At 40.4% G+C, this 27,341-nt stretch overlaps 1 protein-coding gene across 5 annotated transcripts in view; it reads left to right on the forward strand.

Moving 5' to 3' along the window:
• Positions 1-26,191, forward strand: part of PHACTR2 (phosphatase and actin regulator 2) — a 134,688-nt gene extending 108,497 nt beyond the window's left edge. For 4 of the 5 annotated variants that reach the window (XM_069852039.1, XM_069852042.1, XM_069852041.1 and 1 more), the window contains 8 exons: positions 730-1,273; positions 2,491-2,690; positions 4,190-4,346; positions 6,845-6,900; positions 13,202-13,263; positions 14,234-14,371; positions 16,582-16,662; positions 20,710-26,191. In XM_069852039.1, the coding sequence (XP_069708140.1) occupies positions 730-1,273; positions 2,491-2,690; positions 4,190-4,346; positions 6,845-6,900; positions 13,202-13,263; positions 14,234-14,371; positions 16,582-16,662; positions 20,710-20,751 (1,280 nt within the window). In that variant the 3' untranslated portion in view covers positions 20,752-26,191. The remainder of the gene's footprint in view (positions 1-729; positions 1,274-2,490; positions 2,691-4,189; positions 4,347-6,844; positions 6,901-13,201; positions 13,264-14,233; positions 14,372-16,581; positions 16,663-20,709) is intronic. The other variant, XM_069852040.1, reaches the window with a different exon arrangement.
• Positions 26,192-27,341: the final 1,150 nt, after the last annotated feature.

The raw sequence follows: 27,341 nt of genomic DNA on the forward strand, positions 1-27,341 counted from the left end.
ATGTTTCACTACATTTTCAAGGTGACCTGTGTTGGTCACTGGTAAAATGAAGATTTCCAGTAAATACAGGAGGCCTTCAGTGCCTCCTCCCTACTGGAGATCATTTGTACAGAGGGAGATTGGTGATTTCTGAGTCTTTATGGACATGCCCAAATGGACTTGAAAGTAAACCTTTTTCCTGTCCTCTGCTGGTTGCCATGAACTAGGAGCCTACCACTTGCAATAACATTGTGAAAGGTAATTTAACTGATATCCATTAAAGTCCTGAGGTGTTAATTGAAAAGCATAAGGAAAAGCATGGTATTCTAATAGTCCTCAGACCCAAAATTCATGTAGTAGAAAAGGTCAGGCAGTTTCCTCTGCCTGGTAGGAGTTTTTTTAAATAGGGCACTAAACATGTTTGGAATAAGTAATGGACTTTTTAGATGATGTCCAGGCAAATTGTAATGGGCCAATGCAGAATCATAGAATCAAACTCACCTATTTGTAAGGTTAATCCCCTCCGTTGTTCTTGGGCAAATATTCATCATTTCAGTTATTCCCACCTGGAATATGAAATTTAACTGCTGCATTTGCTCATCTCAAGCATATGGATGAAGGATAGTAGAAGTATTGAGTGTGGGGTTTTTCATTTCTCAAATATCACCACACATCAATCAATGCAAAAAGCACAGTGCAAAAATCATATAGTTGCAAGACTGTAAAATGTTTTTTCTTTTCTTATTTTAGCTAGTTCCTCTCATGCAAAAAAAACACCAGTCTCCAAGTCCTCTTCATCACCATCTCCTTCGTCCACATCATCTCATCCCAAAGCCTCCAAGGAGACTTCCAGCAAATCAGGCACATCAGGGACTACCAAGGGCAAGAAAAAAACTGGGAAACAGTCAACCTCACGAACAGCACCGGATGGGGCCTCTTCTTCCCCCTCAGGTGCCACAGCCAACAGGTTGGAATTGAAGGTAGAAAAACCTGAGCCTGAGCAACCTTCCGTAGTAATTTCCAAAACAGAAGACGCAGATGAACCGAGCAAACTTGTTGTCCCCCCTCCTCCCACCGCTGCCCCTCCTCCACCTCCACTTCCACCTCCTTTTCCTGCTGCAGCTTATCAGCCCACTGTCTCCTCAGATGCCCAAGATGTGTCAGACGGCTGCATAGCAGGGCCAGCTGTCCCCGGATCAGAACCTTTTCCCCAGACTGAGCACGGCACAGACGAGAGCCTGAGCAGTAGAGCCCTAGGCAGTGGTCCAGATGCTACTGAAGAAGACACAAAAAGGTGAGATGGTATGGGTGTTACGGGTAAGTGGTAGATCCACAGCTGAGGAAGCCACATTTCTTCTCACAGGGGACACTGTAGGCAGGTGGGGATCTCTTGTGTGTCTTATGAGTGGTAACAGTTGGTGTTGCATCCCAGCACAGTTTGTTCCTTGCCAGTGCCTTTGAGCCATTCACTTGCAGTACTTCATGTTTCCTCAAAAGGTTATTGTTCATAACCTGCCTTGTATGTCATTGAATGGTGTAATGTGACCACTGCAGTTGGCAGTTGAACTCGTAACTGATAGCACTTACATTTCTCTATCAAAGGCAGACAAGAAATTATGCTGAATTACATGGAGATTTTACTTTTTTTTTGTGGATGTCATTAAATATCTCGCTGCTAAAGCTCTCAGTTTAATAGCTGAGCGTACTTGCGTACCTGAAAATGACAATTTCAGGCTTTGGTTAGTAGGTGCTTGTCTAAATTTCAGATACTATAAAATTTACTCAAGAGGAAGAACATAATCACATTTTTAAAGCAGAATAGGTGGCTGCAAAAAGGAAACTGTTTTATTAATCTGTCTTTTCCCTACCATGAGAACCAGCACCTTTCATGACAGCCCAAGAGGGTTTAGTCTAGATGCCAGTGTCCTAGAGACTTTCCTTCAAATTCTTGCTGGTATGTCTTTGCCAACATTATCCTGTGCTGCTTCTCCCCTTGCTCTACTCTTCCTTTACATAAAGATTTTCCCAAGATAAAGGGCATTCTGCTGCTGCTTTCTATGTTCATCAGTGATGGGCATGAACATCTGGGACTTGACAACAGTAAAAATGTATTTACAATAAACAGAGTTAGGCTTCCAGAACAGGAAGCTTTGCACTCCCAGCTGCTCACCATCTCACTCCTCTCATCTCCAACTGTATGAACATTTTTTTTCTTCTTGGTACCTTTTATGTATTGTTGATTCCATCTCACAAAAAAATTAAAAAATCAGGATTTTGTCTTTATACAGGCATAATTCCAAATAGTTTGCATCTTTTTTCGTAACATATGTATGGATATGTATACATATATGCGTACTTTATAAATATTCTATAGATAGAGTTTTTTTAGAAAGAGATAAGTTATTTTGAATAAAAAAACTTTGATTTTCGTACTGTCTTAGACAGTCTCTCCCATTTGTATTCTGCGCTGCTTGCATTAATGTGGCATCGCGTCTGCTCCTGAATTAACAGCATGGCTACCAAAGGAGAAGAAGCAGAGGCACCTGACCAGGCGCTCTCTGAACCAGCAGAGGAGGCTTCTGACACTGCTGTTCCTCCTGAGAGTGAAAGTAGCAGAGAAAGCCACAGCAGCGACTCAGACTCTGACGGGCCAATACTGTACACAGATGATGACGACGACGATGATGATGATGATGATGCAAGTGCTGAAAGTAAGCATCCCACCCATTTTATCGTGTGGGAGTAAAGGGTTGCGGTGGATGACAGAGGAGGCCCATCAGTCAGAAGCTTCACTGTATGCAAGTGATTGTTCCTCTTTGATCAGGATGTTTAACCATTGGAGCATCTTTTCAGACAGAACAGTGTATTACGTATAAGTTTACAGCTTTGAAATTTCATGTGGGGTCATGACCGTATCATCACCCTAATTAGCCAGAAGTCCTTGCTGCTGAAGGGGGCGGTTCTGCTCACCTTCTGCCTAATCCCTGCTCCCAACTGTTCATTCTTCCCTTAGGCCAGTGCTCATGTTTATTTTTGCAATGGTGGCTGTTGTTGACCTGATTTTCGATAGAATCGGTTCCGTGATCCAGCTCACCCAATGACTGCACCTTTGCTGGGGCAAAGGAGGGGGAAGCAAAAGGCTGTTGGGGTCGAGAGGAGAGCAATGCTACCTCTGCCACCTGCAAAGTAGCCTTATGTCAAAACTAAATGACCATCAAACCATGGCTTGAGAGCCTTGCCTGCAGGAGGAGGTGTTTCAGTGTGTATAGCGAAGAAGACCTGAACATGAAAGTGCTGTGTACCAAAGAGGGGTGAGGGAAAATGAACAGTTTTTTCCCCTTGGTCACTGGTGCAGCAGAAGGTGAAACGCCAGCAGTCCTGCATTTGCTTTGAATAAGATCCAAAGTGGTAGCAACCAATAATTCATGTATTCAGACAGCAGCATAGTGTCTTAGGAGAAGAGAGCTGGGAGCTTGTGGTATTATCGGACTGCTGTATGTGGTGAAAACCTGCCAACCTCGGACATATCTAGCCCCCTTGCTCAGAATATCAAGAGGCAAGGGAAGGACTAAAGGCCATGAAAATTATTCTTCTTTCCACAGCTGAATGAAGCTGACACTGGCAAAATTGCATGGCCCTTGTCTCTGCTGTATCTGTTTTATGGATAAACAGATTGCTTCAGTGCCTGAGGGTTCCTTCCTAGGTTACTTTACAAGTACTTGGAGCACTTTTCTAAACGGTATTTTTTGTGTTAATGTACAAATTAAAGATGAAAAGCACTGTGGAAGAACTAAGTGGTATTAGATTGAAAAAAATGGAAATAATGAGGGAAGAGGTGAGAGAATGAGACTAAATTATATCAGGCTGAAGAAAAAGAGTAGCAGTTTGCTAGATATACTAAGTAGATAAATAAATCAACCTGTAATGTATTAGACTTCAAAGACACGTGGATGTAGATTTGTCAGTTTTGTCCTGTTACTTTACAAATGACAAGTTATGTTTGTAAAACCTCTCTATCAATTTGGCTGGTAGCTTTTTCATCTCTCTATTGTTGCGAACTGAACTAAAAACATTTTTCTTCTAATGTTAATTAGAATTCCACTCCTGCATGTGTGAGCAAGGCTGCTTTGAGGAGGTATTAAGGTTCTTACTGAGAGTTTGGGTTTCTAACCTAAGCATGAATGAACTAAGTCTACCCTTCTTTCCACAGGCTCTTTGGCAAGTAAAATTCGGCGTAGGGATACTCTTGCTATCAAACTTGGCAACAGACCATCTAAGAAAGAATTAGAAGACAAAAACATCTTGCAGCGTACATCTGAAGAGGAGAGGCAGGAAATCAGACATCAGATTGGAACGAAGCTAGTGAGGTATCCATCACAGGGTAAATGTGGTTTCACTGGGCAGAGGTGGAGGAAGAGGATCAAGAGCACAGTGTTCATGTTTTAAAAGCAGCACAATATAGGGTGCAGGATCTCCGTGGTACAACTGTCTGGGAAACAGCATTTTTATTTCTTATGAAACTTTAAAATGTCAATAATGCATTTTTGTTCTGCAAGAAACAAATCTGAGGGACTTCTAGGGGTTTGGGTTGTTTAAAAATAAAAGAGGAAAAGAATGAGAGTGACTCGAGAAAAATCAGTGCCATGGTTCAAAGTTTCTCTCAAGTTGGTTAGCAAGAATTTGTACTTGTAGATCCCCATCTCGGATGGAGTAGTAGTTTCTGACATGCAAGACATTCCTGTGCATGTTCATCTGGCCTGGCCCTCCCCATCCTCCTCCTGCTCTCTATCTCCTTCATTCTCCATGTGCTGCTTCCAGCAAAAGAAATGGAGGTCAGCGTTTAGTGTTTTACTGTGCCTAGCTCTGAGGCACATCTTTCTCATACTCTCTAGCCACTACAAGATGTATGTTACTTTCTCCTCCTGGACTTGAGAACATTGCATTAAAAAAAAGACTAAGTTTCACTCCCATTTTTACAAAAAAAACCCCTCAGGAATGTTAATTTTTGGCTTTTGTGGCCTCTGAGAATAGACTACAGCTTGTCTGGGTTTTCCCAGACCTGTCCTTCTTTCTTTTGTGCTCAGAAGTGTTAATCAGACAGATTTGGAGGAAGTATTTTATCTTTGTCAGAGGTTTCCAGATACTGGGTAGTCCAGCCAGTACTTCTCCAGGACAGAGTACTGCAGCCCTGCCTCAGCATTTAACACATGAGCTGAGTTGCTCTGTGAACCTGGTGGCTGGCTAAGTCATTGTTTTCATCTCTTGACCATGAAAGTGGATACATCTATTGTATAGAGCCCAGTGGTGATTTTCTTCTGCTAATAAAGCAGTGTGGTTGTTATCACTGTTTTCCTGACCAAATCCCGGCTTCGATGATCACATCTTGCTTACCCTGGGACTCCTAAGTCACTTCAGTCCCTGTCTTAAGCTCCTTGTGCAGGGATATTGCTAGTTCAGCCAGGGAGCTGACACACTTCCTGCACAGATCTGCTTTGGTGGCAAGAGATAATGTTTGTGCGTGTCAGGTCTCTACTCATGCCTGAAATCTCAAGCAGGTTTGGCACCAGTTCCTTAAAAATTCCTGGCATGGTGATCAGCACCCAGCAGCATCAAGGTCTGATGGGAAACCTGTTCCCGCAGTCTGGTCACAGGTGGATCAGGTCCCAGACTTGGACTCCCTACAGCAGGGGCTGGTCGCCTATTGTAAATCTGCTGGTCCTGCCCACCAAGTCTGAAGGTCTGTGTGTCATTTGAATGAGATGAGTTTCATGAGGCCAAAGATAAACCATAATGACTTGTGTGAGGTTTGCTGGATAGAGAGGCATCTAACTTTAACACATCAACAAAATAAATTTTACTGCTGAAATTTTTCTTGCTCTTTTCTCAAGTGAACAAGTGAATTTGTTTAGTAAACACAGAGACGATATCAACCATGTTCTCTTCTACAGAAACCAGAAAATTAGTATCTCAGTAGCTTGGGGTTTTTAATGGCAGTTGTTATATATGCATAACTAAATAAAATTAAGTTTCTTTTAAAACTCCCAATTGTATTGTACATACAGGTAAGTGAGAAAGGCAGCTGATCTGTTTGTTTTGGGGGTTTTTTTTAAAAACAAAAGAATAAAATTTGCATTCAAAATATCTCACAGCAGTCTTAAGAGGAGTGGCTGAGGGAACTGGGGTTCTTTAGCCTGGAAAAGAGGAGACTGAGGGGAGACCTTTTTGTTCTCTACAACTACCTGAAAGGAGATTGTAGACAGGTGGGCATTGGTCTCTTCTCCCAAATGACAGGTGATAGGACAAGAGGCAATGTCTTCAAGCTGCATCAGCTTTCTTCACTGAAAGGGTCATTGAGCACTGGAACAGGCTGCCCAGGGAGGAGGTTGAGTCACCATCCCTGGAGGTGTTTAAAAGGCAGCTAGATGAGGTGTTTGAGGACATGATTTAGTAGTAGACAGGTACAGTTGGAGTTGATGATCTTAAAGGTCTTTTCCAACCTAACGATTCGATGATTCTATGATTGCACAACTTATCATTATTATGGTGCCTGAGGACAAATAAGGTTTATGAACTCTTTAATGAAATGACACCTGTAAGTGAGGAATTTAAATTTGCTGGTACAACTTCTATGATGTTATGCAAGTACCGGCTATTTACGTGTTCAAGTGGTAATGGTGCCTCTTTTAAAACAAATGGCCCCTGGGTTCTATGGTTACTGTGTTACTATGTAATTACCCGTGTTGTTGAATACCTCTGCTTGCAAAGAGTAGCATGGCCATATGAGAAACACCTTTTAACTGTATTGCAAATTATAATGTATTATTTGGATCTGGTTTTAAATCAGTCACTTACTTTCTTCTCACAGGAGACTTAGCCAGAGGCCTACAACTGAAGAGCTAGAGCAAAGAAATATCCTGAAACGTAAGTATTTTATTCAGATTTCAGCTAGTATTTACTTAGAAAGCAAGTGTATGTTGGACTTCTATGGAAGCCTATCATTGTTGCTCCAGGTTTGGATGCATAACTGGAGAGAAAAGATGTTCTAGAAAATAATTTGTTAACAGTAGATCTATGTACTAGCCTGTAACAGTAGCTGTGAAAGCTGCATATATTCAAGTTGCTGAATTTGGGTTGTCATAATCCATCTTCTTGAAGCTGGTTCCCAGACTGGGAATGACTGTAGATACGGCTTAGAAGTAGTCCTAGGCTGGCTAAGCTTCTGCCTAATTTTTCTGAGGAGAAATAAGAGGGAATATTAGTAGGTGTCAGAGGTGAGATAAAGAGCAGAGGTTGGAAGGTGGAGTGGAAAGAGGAAAGCTGAAGTATTCAGGGGAAAGTGAATAGGTATTTACTGACTACTTCAGCATCCTGGCCTTCATAGTCACTTCTGACAGAAATGTCTTCTGTACTGAAACCTTCTTGAGGCATTCTCACTTAATATCTTCCCATTGATTAAATACTTGCTCAGTATCCCTCTTGAAAAATGTAAGTCTATATTTCAAATAGTCAGGGGTAAAGGAATGAAGTACATGGGATGGTTTACCCTTTATACCTCTACTCCCATTTACTTATGTTGGTTTTGTTCTTCAGCTTGCAAATGATTCAGAACATCACAGGCATTTTTTACTTCCTTTATAAAACTTACCATAATGTGAATGTTACCTAAATACATACTGTAACGGTTATGATGCCCAGCTCCTTTAGCCCTGTGTTCCTTATGCAAGGGTAGATAATGCTTGATTCTTAAGCAAAAGAAATAAATAAAGAAAATGTACGTGGAAGCCTTTTACACATAGCAGCAAGTCAAAAAACTCATCTATTCTTAAGGTATAAGAACTTTCCACACTTGATGTAACTAAAAAAGCAGGCATTTCAAGAATATTTCCAACAAAAGTTCAGAAAAGTTGGAGTTCATTTGTGCAACCCTGGTGCACAGCATGCTAATGGAAGAAAGGGAAATGGGCTGTTTACCTGAGAAGTCCATGGACTGATCAATCTGTCCCTTGTTCAGGCAGGCAGATCAAGGAGACATAGCAATTGTTGGATTTCAGGCAACTGTCCGTGCTAATGAAATCCTACTGCTGTTGGCTAAGCTCTCAATAGCTGAATAGTGCTGCATCTTGTAGAAGAGGGAAGCTACAATTCATGTATTATGGTGCACAGGAGAGGGCTCAAGGGAATCCTGTCCAATATATAATGTGTACAGGCTTTCTAAGACTATAATTTCTGAACCTATAGATCACATAGATAAACAAAGATAAAATTTGAAATATGATTTTCTTTTTTTTATATGACAAACCACTCATGCTGGACTATGTGAGAAGGGTAATTCCAGAACGTTTTTGGTGGGCCACTGAGCTGGGAACACCAGCTGGGCTTCCTTAATGCCCCCTCTGTCTTGCTAATCTCGAGATAACTAAGCTAGCAGTGAACCCACGATGTATTTAATATGCCTTTCACCACTGTTTATTCCGTTCACTGATTTTGCAAGTAGCTCAAGACTGGGAAGCAGTTAGTAGATTTCTTCTCCTGTTTCAGCTTGTTTACTTTAAGCTTTTGGCAGCGCACTTAATACCTCTGGCCGTCCTCCCCTGCTACTGCCTGAGGACTGTCTTAAAGAAGCAAGGGAGAGAGCAAGAAATAAAGGCTGGGAAGCAGCATAATAAATCAGAAAAAAATCATAGAACCATTGATGAGCATGTGGAGAATCCAAGACTACTTTTTGTTCATCGCTGAGCTATGAAGTATTTTGAGTTGACAGTGATCTGTAAAAAGCAAACCAAACCAAAGCAAGCAGGGTTTGTGGTGGCAATTTGACTCAGAGCCCTTTCAGGATGCAAGTTCACTCTCAGCTCTAAAGGACTCGCATTATTTATCAAGAGTATAGCATTCCCTTCCTGTGGATCGTTCACAAATGTTTACATCTCTTGCTTGCCTTTGTTGGTGTAGACAGCTTTTGTGAGTAAGTTGGTATTTCCTGCATATAGCTTCCTTCCTCCTATTTTTAAGTAATGGATGGGGAGAAGGGGTTGTATTATTGTTGTATGTAAACTGCAGCTAAAGGAAAGTGTTGTTATGTGTAGTATTTATCAGCCTTTAAGGTTGCATTAAGTGGTAAAGGTCTAGATGTTTATTTCAGGATTAAGTTCAGCCCAAATAATTTAGGAGATTCAGAAAAAGTCTGTATTTATTTCTGTATTTCTAGCTAGTGAAGAGGTCTATCTTGTAGGAAGCTTTGTTTCAATAATATTTCTAAATAAACCAGTTACTGAAAATCCTGCAGCTGAGTATGATTGCAAGACACTGCAGGTGGATTTCCATCAAACCGATATGGATAAAACTATCCAGACTTCTCAGTATTCCCAGACTAAAACAAAGTTACGAAAACTCAAGAGTCCACTTGAAGGAATAGATAAAGCCTTGTGTTTTTATTAAAGACAGCTTTCTTGTGTACAGGCTTTGAGCCAGTAGTGTTTATAGTATTGCATTATGGCATAGAATCTTTTTATTTTGGATTAAGACAGCTCTGCTTTTCCTTGTACTTGTAAACTTCTAGTACTGTGCGCCTGCATGCCTGCCAGTGATGGCTTTGTGGGAAACAAGTTTTAGCTCTTGACGCCGGTTAAGGAATATTAATGGTTATCTTTGCTTGTAAAACCAGGAAAGAGAAACCACTTTGTGCATTCCAGAGGACTGCAAGAGACAAGCACTTTGTTTGTCTTTTCTTTCTCTTTCCCTCGCAAGCCCACAGAGAAGTCTAAACATAGCTAATCCCATAGGGAGACAATGGAAAGTTTGGTTTTACGCTCCAGGAGTGCTTTCTGGTCAAGAACGGAGCAGTCCTCAGGCAGAACAATTTCTCTCTTCTCCCCTTCTGCTATGAAACAAATGTCCCACAGCACAGAAGGTGATCAGATTTAATATGGCAAAAGTTGCAGGAGCAATAATACATAGATGCCAGGAAAGTTCTCATGCTTTGACTGGTGTTTTTTTAACTTCTAGTGATAAGCAAAATTGTTTCAATTAGGAGTCAAATCCCAGTTTGACCTCTTAGGAGCTGCAGGCAGAGAAAGAGGGAAACCATGGTTTTGCTGGGATCTAACTGGATACTGCTACAAGCAAAGGGCACTTGTTCAGCTGGTCCTTTGCCAGTACAGTGGCAGCAGGACATCCAAGGAGGGGACTTGCAGCTGGGAATGCTGTGTTTATATTTTCTTTCTCCACATCACACAGATTAGATCTGCTTTTAAGGTGGAAAGCAGTCAGAAGTGTGCTCCTACGTATTAATTTCTTCCTGTTTGGGTAAGTGATTCAGTTCATACCTGAAGCCAAAACGTGGCCCTCTGGCTGGACTTTTCCACAACACCTGAAGGAATCAGGAGCTCCAGACCCATCATTTTTAGTACCACACATCTTCTTTACTCCCTATGGCAACTTTCAAAACTTTTACCTTAAAAGACCAAAACAGTAGGTGTTACTATTAGTAGGAATTTGTATCAGGGCGGTGTTTCTGTAGCACCAGACTTAAAGCAACCCTCTGCCCAGCAGCCTGGAGATGGGAAAGAGATGCGTTAGGAATGAGTCAGTGCCATAGACAGAGAGCTGTTTGCCAAACAGCAGGTTTAATATATTGGCAGCAGCTACTAGATTTCAGTCCCTTTATTTTAGCCCTTTTAAGCAAGGAATAAAACTCAAGAGCTAAAGGAAAGGGACTGAAATACCTTGAATAAAACTCAGCTTGAATGTGTAAACCTTGTCTTGCCCCGATCTCTCATGCAGAACCCTGTTTGTTCCCCATGGTGTCAATCCTCTCACGTATTGCCTTGGAGTGAGGGAAGTTCCTGGTGCCTCCTGTTGGAGTTGTATTCCAAAAGCTGGGGTTCCAGCTCTACTTGACAGCCTGTTCCAGCACCTGCCTGGACCCTCTGTCCAGCAGCTAAGATGATGGCCTTGCTCATCTCCCATTTCTAGTTGGATTCCCACATCCAGCCATCTCTTCTTGCAGTCATCTACACTCTGGGTCTGCAGCCCACAGGGAGGTCACTTCACAACTTGGGATAGGGAGCTAACCTTCAACTTTCCCGAATGTCCAGATCAGCTTTTTTGAGTTAATTTATCCTCCTCCAAACTACAGAAAAGCAGTATTTCAGGTGTTGTTGGTAGTTGTTTCTTAAAGGTACAAATTAAGCAGCATGAGCTGCTATTTCTTAAATCAAGTGTCTTATAGTTCCTTTTTAGGAGATAACAGTGGTCTAGCTAGCAAAGAAATGTCAAGATATGAATAGCAAAGAATGTATTTTACAAACTAAATTAAGGAAAAGGCAATACAGGTATGTGTGTATCCAGCTGCATTTTTCCAGCTGTGTCTGCTGCTGGAGAATTTCTGAGACTTAAGCAACTCAGCTCATGAAGGGACAAAATTTCTTTATGTCAGATGATTCCCAGGTGAATGGAACCCGAAATTAATAGTTTGTGTTTAATTACCTCAGTTACTATGTCTATTGATTGTAAAGACGCTATGTTTAAACAGAATCCTACAGTTGATTTGCCTGTCCTAAAGCAGCTAGAGAGCTTTTGATTTTGTTAGGAGAACGTGAAGGTTCTCATTTGAAATCCTAAGTCCTTAAAATCATCCAACATGTTTATTCATAGGTATATTAATAAAAATATTAAAAATGTAGATCAATCTTTAAGCCTCCATTCTTCAGGTTTAGTCATTTTACAGTTCCCCTATGGGAACAGGCCATCTGTTTCTTACCCATTAAAGAGAAAAGCTATTAATAAACCATAAATTACATTTACGTTTCAGTATCCCAGTGAAAACACCATCAACATGAGAAACAACCTGATCCTGGCAGCAAGCCTGCACAATTGCATCTTGCTGATAGAAACCTGGGATTGGTGGTGGACTTTTGTCACAGCCCATGTCTTGGGCCGACATCACCCTTTTTCCTACTCTAACTTTCTTCTTTTTGGTTGGTTTGGTTTTGGGTTTGGGTTTTTTTTCAGTTGTTTGCTCCTCTTCCTTTTCCCTTGTATTCTTACATGACAACGTTTGAGTCAGCAAAGGAAATCTGAACGTATCACAGGGTACATTGCTGCTGCAGTGTTGCCTCCAGTATATTGGTCATGATATGGAAACTCCTCTGCAGCCAAGTGGCCTGTGCTAATATACCAGGCTGGCCATAGTGGACAGGGAAAATAGGACTATACCAGCATTTAAAACTGCCTTTTCATCTATACAGGTTGGCTGCATGCGCAATAGACAATTTAATTCCTTTAAATTTATAGTTGGTCTTGAACTGCAGTGTGGTGTCCATAACCCCCACCAGGGTCAGAATTTTGCAGGTATTCTGGGATATTTCAGCCACAACAAAGTTAACTTTGTGTATAACCAACAGAGGTGGACTGAAAGAGCCAATGAGATTCTTCAAAATGTATATCAATTAAAAAAATGCTGAGTCTTTATGAACATGCTTTTGTAAGTGTGCTTCTCATTGGCAGTCAAGAAATCGAGTTGGGTAAGCCCAAAAATTTATTAAAAGCATGTTTCAGTCTTGTGACCGGGTACATTTGAAAAATGCATGCCATTTTCTGCTGCACTTGTTCATTTGATCTGGCTAGTGGCCCTTAACGAAGGGAGCTTAAGTGCCAAATCATATGCCTGCATTATGAAACCAGAAAAAAATATTAAAGTAACAAAACCAAGTTCCACTAGCAAATGACAGTAAAACAAGTTGTCATAAATTCTTTGTGTCCTGAAACAGTAGAGGACACTAGGCTGATTCAGAAACTCGGAGCAAACTTTTTTCTCAACGCTTACGAATAATTAGACTCTTACTCTAAAGACAATGGGTGGCATGTGGGAAGTAAAAGTAACTGGTTTTAATGTAACGGCAAGTAATTGAAACATGAGGTGGATCTTCCAAGGAACTCCTTGTTTGCTGTTACAGAGAAAGGAAATGACAGACACCTGCTCTTTACTGTGTTACTGATTCACAGTGGTGACTCAAGATGTCTAGAGAATTGGGGGATATGAGGACACGAATAAGAAATGAGAGCACACAAAATCCAAAAGGCAGATAACACATGCAGGATCACCCAGAGATATGAGGAAACATGAGCCAGGACTTGAAGTCCTGAAGCTTTCAACCAAGAGAAGTACAATATGTGCAGTTATAACATTTAAATATTCACTGCTTTTTATCTCTTCTGAAAACAGAGAAGAATGAAGAAGAGGAACAGGAAGCCAAAAGAGAAATAAAACGTAGACTCAGTAGAAAGGTGATGATGTGTCTTTTATATTGTATATTTATGTGCCTAGGATTATTTTTTTAAGATTCTAAAAATCAGTGTGTATATGTTACAGCGAATGTCCTTTAGTCTTGCCCCCAGAATAGAAATCTGTTTAAAAAGCAGTACAAGCCAAGTCTGCCTTGGTAGAAACTCTATCCTGTCCAAGCTTCCCTTATCTGGAAAAGCATATTGAGTCTGTCCATGCTTAATATTTGTCCATGTAAGCAAGGGAGAGAACTAAACACTTGTTTCCTCTGTGGTCATGACCACTGCTGCCATGTACGTTCAAGGGCAGCCACACCTGTACACTGACTCTTCTCTAGAGCACCAAAGCAATGTGGGTGCCAAGAAATCCCTTCACTGTTCTTCTCACCATGTTAGTAGTCTTGGCCACTGCAGGTGGGACTGCACGCATTGTCCCTGGAAATAAATTAGTTATGGATCTGACTTTGGTAGCTCATTCTGGGAGAGAACGGGAGGAGTTTTCATACATCTCTGCCCTTCTCTGCAAAAATACAGTCCCTTTAATATGGTTGTCTCTGGTTAATTAAAATGAGTATTGTTTAAGGTGACTGAAACAAACTGTCACCTTAATGACCCCAATTCAATATTATAGTTGAACACAGCAGACTGTGTAATTGTTAATGCAAATGGACCTACTGCTTAGTGGGGTAAAAGGTGCGACAGTTGCAAAGTCACAATTAATATTGCAGGGATAACTGTCATGATTCTCTGTGACCTGCCCAACAAAGACTATTTTTATAATTGAAGAAATGAGGTTGTTCTGCTTCTCCATTCCTGTGCAGCACTCCCAGGATGGTGCCTTTTTATAGACACCTGAAAGTGACCCTGTTTAGAAATACCATTAAGGTTCTCTTGAGATTGCATCATACCCTCGGCTTTTATTTTATTTTATTTCATCTTATTAAACATACTATTTTCTGCCTCTCACTTACAGCTCAGCCTGAGGCCTACAGTCGCTGAGCTTCAAGCAAGAAGAATCCTTCGATTTAATGAGTATGTGGAGGTCACAGATTCTCCGGATTACGACCGTCGTGCCGACAAGCCTTGGGCCAGGTTAACTCCTGCAGACAAGGCAAGGGACAGATGTAGATGATAAGAAAATGCTTTCATCTGTCACCTTTGGGGGTGGTTTCCTCTGTTTTACATTCTATTCACAGTAACATCACAAATTACATCTGCTGGATGCAGCAAGATTGTCATGGTGCTACTGTGCATTTACTGCTTGCAGCTAAGAAAACCCACTCGGGTGCCTATTAAGAGTATATTTGCCACCTCTGTTACAGCAGCTTAGTCCAAAATTTCTTGCACTTTTAAATCCTTGCTAAGACAGGTACACACTGTTAGCAAAGATGGCCACGACCCATTGAAAATCAGGCAAGGTTGCTGCAGGCAGAAGCCTCCTCTCTGCTTCTGAGAGTTACTTTTGCAACTGAAGTGAAACAAGGTAGAAGCTGCTTCATCCTCCTAAGGGTTCTTGGCCACAACTGTAAGTGCAGGAGCTGACCATAGATTTGCGGCATACCTTCTTGGGAAGTTTGCCCAGAACATGCTGCAGCTAATAGTTCCTCTGCCTAACTATAAAGGATGAAACAAATGATTCTGGGGTTCTCTGTTAAGAAACAGATCAGTCAAAGATTACCATACCATTTCCCTCCTATACACTTTGTAACAGGAAAGCTGTAGGATTGATGTATCAGAAGTGCCGGCCCTTTTAGCACTGGGTCTGAACCAACTTTTACTGAAATCCTGTGAGATGCTCTTGGCATGAAAACCGATACGTGCAGGAACCCACTGCCTTGTAGCCTAGGACTGTGAAGCACTGATTTTATTTTAGCTTGTATTCTAATATTAATGCCAGCTTATCTGACAACCAAAGGAGAATCTTGTATCAAGTCAAGGTGGAGACATTAAAAATGTATCCAGACAGGTTTGTAGATGTTGGTTCTGGGAGGCACTGAGCACTCTCTAATCCTCACTTATTCTGTGGTTAAAGCACCGAGCATGTCCACTTTCACCTAACTCCAACCAGGGTAAACAGCACCAGAAAAACCAGTGGAGTTTTCTGCCTACTTTAGGGTAGCAGGTTTTAATCTCAATACATGTTGTAAGGAACAGGTGCCCAAGGCTGGCTCTGTGATCCCCATGTTTGTTGGCCTCAGCAGAAAGGCAGACCCCAGGTTGCCTGGGAACTCCCTTGCCCCTTTTTCCCCAGGGAATTAATTTCTCTAATTCCAGTGGGACCAGAAAATTGTAATGTAACTATATTTTGGAGGTGGAGCTCTAGTTTCTTAGACACTGATTTGGTGCTCAGAGATAGCTGTCATATAACCATGCTGTTATGGCTAAACAGATACATCCCTTGCTTAAGGTGAAGTTCCTCATTTATAAGACCACAAGTCTGGTGATGCTTGTCTGTTCTGCATTGAAAGACATGCACACCAGATGAGATTTCTTTAGGGATTAATGAAATGATACTGCTTTTATTTAAAATAGTGAAAGAAAAGAGTAAGAGCAATCGGTCATTACATTTCACAGTGAAGACAGGAAAGCATGTGGCGTAGAAACAAAAGCCCTTGTAGTACATATTAGAATATTTCAGAAATTATATTTATGACTTTGTGAATTGCTTATCACTCTATTAGCATAAGCAACAAGGCATTTACAAAGTGCACTGAATTTCCGCTGTTCTTCAGTATCTGCCGACTGAAAATGCAAACCTGAAATCCCAGAATAGTTTGGTAATTTTACAGAAAACTAATCAAACCAAGGGACTTTAAAAAAAATGCCACTCATCTTGCATTCCTGAAGTCCTGTCTCCAACTGGGAGGTAGAAAGCCCCTGCCCTTGCTGTGTGTACAGTGCCTGTGCAGGCAGCATGACTCACCAGCTCCTCAGGGGTTTTGCCTGGAGGTGTAATCCTCTCACAGTTGCATACTCAGCAGGTAGCGGCTGCAGTAACCCAACCCCTTCTGCATTTTTGTCTGTACCAAGTGCCGTATTTTGATGTGGGGTTAGTTCACCCATTGTAGTAAATTTGGTGTTTCTTTGTTCACTGTTGGTGTTTGGTGCTTTGAATTTCTTTGTAGTGTATTTGTGTTCCAAATAGCTGTATTTGGAAAAAAGTCATTCATGTTGATGATCAGAAATGTGTGAGAGTAAGGGAGACTGGAAAATAGGAACTGTAAGGGAACCTGCAAGAAGAGGACCAGGTTCCTTTCAGATTCTTTACTTTCCTTGATATTCATATTTCTTATGGTTGCATATATCATTATTGTTTATTAGGCAGCAATACGGAAAGAACTGAATGAATTTAAAAGCACAGAAATGGAAGTACATGAGGAAAGTCGGCAATTTACCAGGTGGGTGAATCCCTCTTCTTGCATGAATTGGAGAGATGAGTGTGACAGTAACCCTCTGCCTTTCTGCAAGTCCTCTGCAGTTGTGTCATGGCTTGTGTAAGTTCCTATCATGAGTCCCCTTGAATCCTACCTGAGTCCCACCACTGATTCTGTTGGGATTCCCAGTGTTGCTGGTGCCATCCAGGAAGCTGGTTGTTGATATAACCATAAAGGTGACTGCAGTATATCAGGTGCTACATGGAAAAAGATTGTTTGGGAAATCAAAAAAGTAAACCTTTGAAAGGACTCATCATTTCTTGCAGATGAAGTTACAAAAGCAAAAAAAAAAGGATGTTCTTCTCTGGCAGCACACCCTTGCTTGTGAAAGTATACATTTTTGTAGATGCATTTTGGTAAGTGAAAATTATATCATGTGCTGAACTTCAGAAAAGCTCACCAGTGCTCAGGGGAACTTCCTAAGGGTTGCCTAGGCCCCTGGGATAAGTTTCTAGGGAACAAGACAGATGCTAATATTCCATTTGCTACCTCTAGTGTGCTAATCTGGATTTTTGTTGTTTGCCTTGGGTAATACTAAGATGCTGTCTGAAGCATTTTTATTTCAAGAGCTCTGAAGTGTCCACAGTTTTTAGCAGGACTTCAAATTTGGATGAGTTATTCCTAGAGAGAGAATGGCATTTTCTGCCATTCCCATGGCATCTATTCTGTTTTTTGAAGTTGCAAGGGCTGAACATTTCCACCAGCAAGCAAAGTTTGCTGTTACGATTGGCTGACATTGCATGCATAGTTTTATTGTCTTCACTTCCACACAGAGTAAAGTCAAATTAAAAAAAACTGCCCCAGAGTGGGTCCCTTCCTTTTCCTGCTACTGTTTAATCAAACTCAGGATCCGAGCAAGTGCATGTAAAGTTTGTAATTAAAGAGACAGTCACAAGGCTCTGGAGCGAGTCCAGAGAAGAGCAATGAAGTTGGTGAAGGGGCTGGAGAACAGGCCTTATGAGGAACGGCTGAGAGAGCTGGGGTTGTTTAGCCTGGAGAAGAGAAGGCTGAGGGGTGACCTCATTGCTCTCTACAACTACCTGAAAGGAGGTTGTAGAGAGGAGGGTGCTGGCTTCTTCTCCCAAGTGACAGGGGACAGGACAAGAGGGAATGGCCTCAAGCTCCGCCAGGGGAGATTTAGGCTGGACATTAGGAAGAAATTTTTCACAGAAAGGGTCATTGGGCACTGGAACAGGCTGCCCAGGGAGGTGGTTGAGTCACCTTCCCTGGAGGTGTTTAAGGCATGGGTGGACGAGGCGCTGAGGGGCATGGTTTAGTGATTGATAGGAATGGTTGGACTCGATGATCCAGTAGGTCTCTTCCAACCTGGTTATTCTATGATTCTATGATTTAAAGGAAAATTCATAGTAGGAGATGGCTGTTTGGTGATTTCTGCCATCTCCTAGTTCATTGCTTGATTTCACAGCTTCAGTGTTTTTTTATCATCAAAACATAGATTTCTTTTAAGGATACTGTAAACCCACTTAAGTGTAGATGTGGAATCATAGAATCATTAGTTTAGAAAACACCTTTGAGGCCCTCACAGAACATGAATAAATTAATTTTCAGTAAATGCGACCAGTTTTACAGACAGCAAACCAAAGCCACAAGATAAACCAGGAAGCAGGGTTCTAATTTAGTGTCACATTCTGACCATAAGAAAATGTCTTTTTCAAACACATGTTTCTGTATTTTAATTTGGCTTCTGATGTCTTTTTCTCTTCAGCTAGTAGGTAGTGTATCTTCTTCAGAATATATTAAAAAAAAAAAGGCGGACATCCCAAGAGAGAGAAGGAAAATAAGCAAGAATAGAAACTTGGCTGTGTGCTGAGAGAGATGAAGTACAAGCCCCTGCATACGTGTGTACGTTTTTTGAGTTGCAGTGTGGTATAGAAGCATAAGTACAGATAGGCATGAGTCATATAAAAATAATTGGATTTTTATTTTTCACAAGAATTGAAAACATTTGAAAGTGATTACAATTGTATTCTTTTCTTGAAAGCTGAACCAAAAATCTCAGGTATCTAGTGGAGTGACAAACCAGTTTAAAAGTGTACTTTCTTTGAGAAGGGCCTTGGAATATGGAGTAAAAAATAGGCACAGTCAAATTGTCATAAATACAGGCACTGATTCTATAGGATTTCAACGGGAGGGAAATCAGGAAATCTCCACCTTCTTTTTTTCCATTGGTCCTGCTGTGGAGCCACAGCACAGAAGTCAGCAAAGTAACACTAGACAAAGCTAATTATGAGCAGAATAAGGTACAGATGTTCTAAGTCCATTGCAATTTTTAAAATAAAGAGATTCTTTTTCCTCTGGGATCTCTCACTAAAAAATATGTAGTTCACCACTACATTTGGATTGATACAAAAAAAAGCGATTTCTTGTAAAAAAACTGTAGACAGAAGTATAAGTATGAATTATTCATCTTTTAATTTTTTTCCAAGATCCCTGAGATAATGCAAACCAAAAGGCACTTGCATTGGCAGCTGGTTAACAAAAGCTTGTTTGTGGAGTTCTGTGATAGAATGAGACAACAAGGAAGCTACTTATTAAACAAAAATAGCTTACAGCATATGGTTTGTTATATCATGTATTCAATACAAATGCTTTAACATGATCAGCATTTACAGTATCTTTGAACTGATAAAATTCTATATTAAACTTAGGAAAGAAAAGAACACTGGTTTTCATTGTTCCTTCTTTACTACAATGACTTTCAGTTAAACTGTTTTTCTACTCCTAGTAATTTAGACTGATTGCTTCTGTTATTTTATAACAAGAATCCAAGAAACTTGAGTTTCTAAACATAGAGAAGGAAGTAAAATTTTGAGAAGGGGATATTAGTAGATGTTTATAAAGTGCTTCTAATGGAAATGCTGTGAATAGGCCAAGATATTGTTGCTCTGCACAAATAAAAAAGCCTTGTGTCTTTTTTGCAATGTTCCATATCTTCTCTTAGCAAATGAGCTTCATACTTGTGAATGTCAGCTTTTGTGTACACCTCCTTTATTTGAGCCATGCATCCCTGTATTGCACTGTGCCACATAACAGGGGTAGGGTATGGCTTTTTTTCTTTTCTCTTCTCTGTAACTTTTAATAGAAAATGCATCATAGAACAGCTTACGTAAATGGACTGTGTTAGGTGCATCATTACCTGTGCTTTTTTAAAGTTACTGCATGTTTTACTGTGTCATGGATAGATATATTTTTAAAGCCATTTAAACAGAGATTTAGAAGTCTGATGATAGATACATTGAGCACCTGATATTGGTGCTCTTCTTACCTTTTTTCTTGGATTCAATTTTCGGTGGGAGCAACCTGCCTCTCTGTCCATCATACAGGCTATCTGGAGTGATGTACATGCCTTGTGTACAAGTCTAAAAGACAGTGAGATGTATTTAGGCCCTCCTGTGCCACAGTTGGCTGCTATTAATAGGAAGAAAACATCTGCAGTGTTGTAACATTTGTTGCTTACTTAAAAAGCTTTTCTGATTTACTGACTGTGTCTCCAAATAGGGCGTGCAATTGTGGCTAAATCTATATTGCCAAACAAAACAGACAGGAGACTCTTTTCCAGCCCTGATGCCAGCAGGCCTGGCACAGCTTGAATTCACACAGTTAACCTCTTCCGCTGACCTCAAAACGGGGTGATATCCCCCCCATACCCATTCTGCTTATTGGCCTGTGCTGACAGCAGCGATGTGCAGACAGGATCTGGAAGAGCGGTGGCTGGCCGGAGCAAAACTGCCCCAAGAACCACAGTAACAGGTTAATGGTATGGACAGACAGACATACACCAGTGCTTGAGCCACACAGCATATTCCTGTTCGCAGCAGAGAGAGATGGGCAGTGGGAGATTATAGGACTCACTCCAATCCTACACAGGTCACAAAAATCAGGAACAGTTCTGTTTGGGCAACAAAAGTAAACAGCTGTGAGAGCAGGATGAGGATCAGCGTCATTGTTAGCTGAAATATATAATTCTAAGCTTTTTAATGATTTATCATTTCAGGTTTCATCGTCCATAACTGGCCACATCCTGTATTTCATGTAACAATTTTCTTTGGGGAAATCATTGCGTCCTGAAGACCTGAGATTGCACTGGAACTTAACTGAGTATGAGTGTGTGCTACGGCTTACCCTGAGGTTAATGAAGGATGTGGCTCTCGCCTTTGTCAATGGACGAATGATTTGTCTGGGATGAGAACCCACGTGAAGTGTTTGCCACTGTAAAGACAGACCACAGTTCTGTGGCTAGCGCACATGAATGAGTTGGTGTACTTCATTGGAGCTCCACAAGTCAGGAAGTGCTGAAGACAATCGCTTGAGAGCCTGTTGCCAGGAACTCATCAGACTTCATAGGGTTGTGACTGAGGGTAACTGAGAGGGGGAGGCGTGAAAAGAGCGTGGGGGAAGAGAGACTTCACTTGTCGGTCCACAAAGTGGAACTTCTGGGACTGCTTTATGATGCACTTGGCCAGTGGGAGGAATTATTTAAAAAAAAAAAAAAAAAGAGCGTGTAAGCAACTGTGCATGCCTTTTTTTTCAAGTGGTCACAGCTTGTCTTAGAAAGACAGTAAGCCGCAAGTCCTCATGCCATCAGTACTTTAGTGAAGAACTGTGATTTTCTCTGGTGCCAGTAAGTACAGTTGCCAGAAATTAGTCCTAGTATATCTTGGCTGTCTTTTTTAAAATCCCAGTGAGCATGCTTCAAGAAAATACATTGAACATTCATACAGAACAAATAATATTTTTTTTGTTTTTAATATTGACATACTCTGGATCCTTAGAAATTCATGAAGAGGATTTGAAGGACAAATAATGTGTCACTATGAATGCAATGAAATGCTTCTTGGTTAGAAACACTCCTTGCTGTCATTTGCCATTCAAACCAGAGGGATCATTATCTTTCCCACCTATGGCAGGCAGTGGTGACAACTTTGACATCATACTAGTGTGAATCCAAAATCAGAACTGAAATTAGGCACAAAAGTCTTTACTAGTAGGCTTAAACAGTGATTACTAATGTGATTTTTTTATGTTTAATGACTCTTACACTGCTTTGAGGAAGAATTCCCAGATGAATCAATATGTCTTCAGCCAGTGGTCCTGTAAAAGTGAATGGACAATCCTTAGAGTGTCTGCAGCCTGTGTTTGTTGAGCGTGAAGAATGTTTCTTAGAGTCATAATTTTTTATACTATCTTGAAATTGTTCATGTGAATACAGTACTATTAAAATTAAGTGGTGTGGAGTGTGAAAGGCAATACATGGTTTTTCTAAGTTGGCCTAAAGGGCTATTACAAAGCCTGTGGCATTGTTTACACTAAGAAATTCCCTGTATTATATTAGTACTTATTTATCTTTTGAATTAATCTACATGCCACTTCGGAGGGGAGGTGTCTGGAATTCACATGCATACATTTAATGCAGTATTACAATGTATTTGCTATTTATCCTTTCTAATGTATGTACATATTACAATTTCTTTCTGTCTTTCATGTGCTCTGTTTAGTTTTTAATTATGAAATATAAGTATTTCTTTTTCAGGCAATAGAAGGTCTGTGTAGATGGGATTTATACCTCAGAACCTGCAGTAGATTCTCATGGAATGTTTTTAGTTTATAAAATAGAAGGTTGTTGTTTTAGATGTCAGCTGAAAGGCAGGAAGGCAGTTTGGTGGCTAAAATTAGATGTTCCTTTTTGCTGATATTTAAAAAAAGACCAGGTTTGCATAAAAGGGGTGGATTATTTTAGTAAAGAGCACTTCTAGTAACAGGAGATTGTTTTCCAACAGCTGGAATTCTATTCAAGAGATTGACAAATCTAAAAAAGATGGATTTATATGACTCTTAGGACCTTTTACATTTTAGTAAAAATGTAATGATATACAGACCCCAAAATATCGATAACCACATAAAGTAAGCATCTACATGCTTGTAGCAAAAAGAAGCAGCACCTTCTTTTTTTAGTGGAATCAATAAGAGCCATTAGGATTCCATTTGCAGAAAACAGTTTAGCTTCTGTGAGGCCCATCGTTTTATAAATATAGAAACACCGCTTTGACATCAAGGAAGCAGTGAAAATGTATTCTTTGGCACTACACCATGCAGGAGTGATCAGACCATTAGAGTTAAGGTTTGTCAGCAATTATGGTAGATTCCTAATTTTTATTTTTAGAATTTGAAGAGTAAACTTTAAACTTACACTAGCATTTAATAAATAGTTCTCCTACTTAGACTTCTTGTTGTTGTTGTTGCCAAATTTAGAAATGTGTGTCCAAAGGTATAAAGGTCTACTGTGTTGATTTTGAAGTGTAAAACACAGTATTTCACTTCAAAGGAAACAAGTGGAGCAATTAAATAGACCTCACTGTTGCCTTAATCACTTTGAAACGTTTGAAAGCAGCCAGGATTCTAAAGGCAGAAAGATAGCTGTTGCACAGGCAGAAGAACTTGGGCAAGTGTAAGGTCAGACTATATAAACTTTATATAAGACAGCAGCTCCACTGATACATCAGGGTATGTACTGGTTACACAAGCAAACTAAAACTTTATAAACTCTTAGGATGAAGTGCATGAATTGACTTTTGCAAGAAAACATTCCTCTGTACTAGGCCTGGAATGTGAATGGAAAGACGTGCCACATTCTTGGTTTAGAAGAAAAACATCACAAAGATGTGGATAAAACAACTGGCTCAGACTTCCTCATGCTGCGTTTTGCCATAAGACGTGGGGATATGTAGGTGAAGTATCACTTAGGCTTTCCCTATCCTCTTTTGAAATATTCACTACAAGCCATTGCTAGAGGCAAAATACTAGCCTGGATAGAGATGCTGAGCTAATCTTCAATTCCTGTTATTTCTTAATTTTTTGATGATAAATAATCAGATGCATTCTTTGGCCCACAATTCACCAAACTACTTATGCAAATCTATGTAACTGGACAAAAAGAATCGCCTTTGTTGGAACTTAGGTAAAAATGTAGTATACTTGCAGAACTAGAACTGTAAACTATCTATTGTGTACTGTACCCACCTACAGACTTAGAACTGTACATACTATTTTTATATCCTAAATATCAAGTGGCAGAAAAATGACAGCTGTGTTATCCGTGCAATAAAAAACAAGATTTTTGGTATGTCACTATGTACAGTGAAGCAGGTTTGCTTTACCTTACTGAGTTGCCTGAAGTCAGTTTCTGCTATATCACCTCATCCTCTGCACTGGTGATTTCAAATGTCTTTGAGTTGTTACGACAGCCCATTGGAAATTATACATCATGTACCTGTCTATGGAGCTGCATGCCTGTTAGAAGGGAAAAATCAGGGTAAGTCCTGAAAACCTCCTGAGTGAAGAATCCTTGAAGAAGAAAAAGCAAAACGATATTAAAAAGGCAAAGAAAAAAACAGCGTTTTCCATGCAACGTGTAGTACAACCTAGCTGGCTAAAAGGGGTCAATGTGTTAATTTATTAAGTTGGACAAATCATTTAAATGGCATCCACAACATATGACAAACCTTACACACATACCTATGTTCCACAGAGTCAAATATGAACTCAGATGTCTCATGTCCAAACAAATGGAAAACTAGCTGCTTGAAGAAGTTGTTACCTCATTTATTGCATTTATCAGTAGGATCACGCATCACAGCATGTGGCTATGAGTGCAGAAGAATGTTAGCTTAATCAAATCCTAAGTTCTTCACATGACAAGTAGAAATGGTTCTGGAATGTCTCTCATTTCTCTCTTCTTTCAGGTAATATATATATTTGTTCTTATAACTGAAATTACAAGTTTCAAATTAAAAATAGTCTATTTGAATTTCCTTGAATTGTGATACATGTGTTGATTCAACAATTACCAAAAAGAAAATATTTTAGCTGAATGCTAGCCATTAGTTAAGCTAAATACCATTCCGACTTGCGATTTAAAACAAGGCAGGACAAGAAGCAGTGTCTTTAAAATCACTGAAAGTATTTACAGCCATTTGTAGATCTACAAGACTGTATTTATTTATTTGCTTTAGCATTTCCCTGCAGCTGTGCTGTCTCTTGCTGTAGTTGACTTTACCAACCTCTGATGTGGCATGGGGCAGGGCAGCCCCACCTTCAGCTTTGGCCACACTGAGCAGCTCTTGGAGAAGCACCACAGTCTCGGTGTTGGCATGTAAGAAACACATCAGATGACCACTTTATTTCTTTTTCCTTGAGAACCAAATCAAAGCTGTGAAACAAAGGGACAAAAGTGTTCCTGGTATTACAGAAATTAGATCCCTCTTTGCAGGTGAGATTAGTGCTTTGTTTCCAGCAAAGACACTTCAAACCCAAGTCTGTGAGTAGTAATACTACAGCTACGTTGGAGAATTTGTTTCAAAATAGCTGTCACTTAACCTGAGTATAAATACAGTCTGAGCCACAATTTTGTGTCATCATGAAATGAGAGAGAGACACAGCTTGCACAGACTTAGAACATCCATCTAGTCTGGCAGCCTGGGAATCAACTGAAACCCTCTCATGGGCTGCAGCTGGCAGTAGGTTGGAGCCAGGGCAGGGAGAGCAGTGCTGTCACTTAGGTACCTCGCAGGCTGCACTGGGCATTGCTGGCATCCTAAGTGGAGACCAGAATAGGATCCCATGTCTTTATGTCTGTTAACACTTATAATGACAAAGTAAAGCAAGCTAAAAGCCTACATTTGCAGTAAGTTGTCAGGTTTACCAGAATTGTGTCAATTATCCCTTTCACATCATCTGTTTTTATTTGAGTCTCAAGGAATCAAGACCATGCCACTGCTGTAAGCTAAAATAAAGACATACTCAGGGTGAAAACCAGAATCAACTTGCCTCCTACCTTTAGAGTCTCCCACACTTAGCTCCATTATTGTTGCTATCTTTATTCCTAGTGCACAAAGACTAGCACAATGCTCAGTGCTGGGATTTGGCTTTTGATGAACCAAAAAAAGCAATTCTGGAAGTTACTATTAGGTTGATGTTAAAATATTTTGAGGATCAAATTAAAAGAACAGTTAATTCCCAAAGCAGCTTAAAGCTTCTATTTAACATCTGAAAACAAAAATTATGTATCGATATAGGGAAAGAAGAAATGGAGGAAAAATAATGTATTTCACTATAAAGTTTTGGCAGGTTTCTATTTATTAACTTCAATAAAATCCTGTTTCAGGATTTTAATGGAAGTAGAGCTCATGTGAACGAGATACTGCATTTCACCAGTATTTCATTATTTTCTAGAAGATAAATATTGCATTGGATAGGAACAAAGAAAGTAATGGCATGCTCTGTATCTCCTTGTTCAATCATTAACTCTTTATATTAAGAAAGTCTTGCAATACTATGTCAAATTTAACCATATTTGAACATTGTTACAATACAGTAAAATGTTGCTGAACATATCTTCTCTTCCTTTCACTACTTTGTGTGGTGGTATATTGATTTGTAAACTTGTACAAGTTTTGGAATTAAAGAAATACTGTTTTGGACGACTATTTTAGCTGGCGTGGTTTGAAACAAAACATATCAATGTTTTGAAACAAAAAGATATCAATGCCTTGTTTGAATGGGCATCTAACTGTATGAGTAGGAGTGGGAAAGTACACTGGGGCAAGATACTACTCAGTAGCAGGAATCCTTGCGCACATGCCTCTTCCAGTTAAGTCTGCAAGGATACATCTGAGAGATGACTCCAGTGAGGAGGATTTGATAACCCTTCCACACCAGTGCAGGTGGTTAAGTTCCAGTAGGGTCTTAATGAGGGTCCAGTAAAACCAAGAGGTTCTTACACGCTGAGTATAGTAGAAGCAGGCCACAATCATCTGAAACCAGCAGGTCCAGGGAGGTTATTCTCCCTCTGTACTCAGCACTGGTGAGACCGCTCCTCGAATACTGTGTTCAGTTCTGGGCCCCTCACCACAAGAAGGATGTTGAGGCTCTGGAACGAGTCCAGAGAAGAGCAACAAAGCTGGTGAGGGGGCTGGAGAACAGGCCTTACGAGGAACGGCTGAGAGAGCTGGGGTTGTTTAGCCTGGAGACGAGGAGGCTGAGGGGAGACCTCATAGCTCTCTACAACTACCTGAAAGGAGGTTGTAGAGAGGAGGGTGCTGGCCTCTTCTCCCAAGTGACAGGGGACAGGACAAGAGGGAATGGCCTCAAGCTCCGCCAGGGGAGGTTCAGGCTGGACATTAGGAAAAAATTCTTTACATAAAGGGTCATTGGGCACTGGAACAGGCTGCCCAGGGAGGTGGTTGAGTCACCTTCCCTGGAGGTGTTTAAGGCACGGGTGGACGAGGTGCTGAGGGACATGGTTTAGTGTTTGATAGGAATGGTTGGACTCGATGATCCGGTGAGTCTCTTCCAACCTGGTTATTCTATGATTCTATGATTCTATGAAATGGAATTTTCACGTGAATTTGTCAGAATTAAAATTTTGCAGCATGTAATGGAGGGAGTCACCTATTAATAAGCACTGGGACAGTTCTTAGACTTAATTGCTTTTATTAGTTTGATTAAAACTAGAAAGAAAGTATACTCAAAGTAACTTGCTTTAATTTCACTAAATATTCCTATTGACAAGTAAAATATGGCAAACAATATTCAAGACCTGGTTCCCCACTACCCACCATGCTGGATAGT

This window comes from Phaenicophaeus curvirostris, chromosome 2 (assembly GCF_032191515.1).
Source record: "Phaenicophaeus curvirostris isolate KB17595 chromosome 2, BPBGC_Pcur_1.0, whole genome shotgun sequence".
Taxonomy (NCBI): domain Eukaryota; kingdom Metazoa; phylum Chordata; class Aves; order Cuculiformes; family Cuculidae; genus Phaenicophaeus; species Phaenicophaeus curvirostris.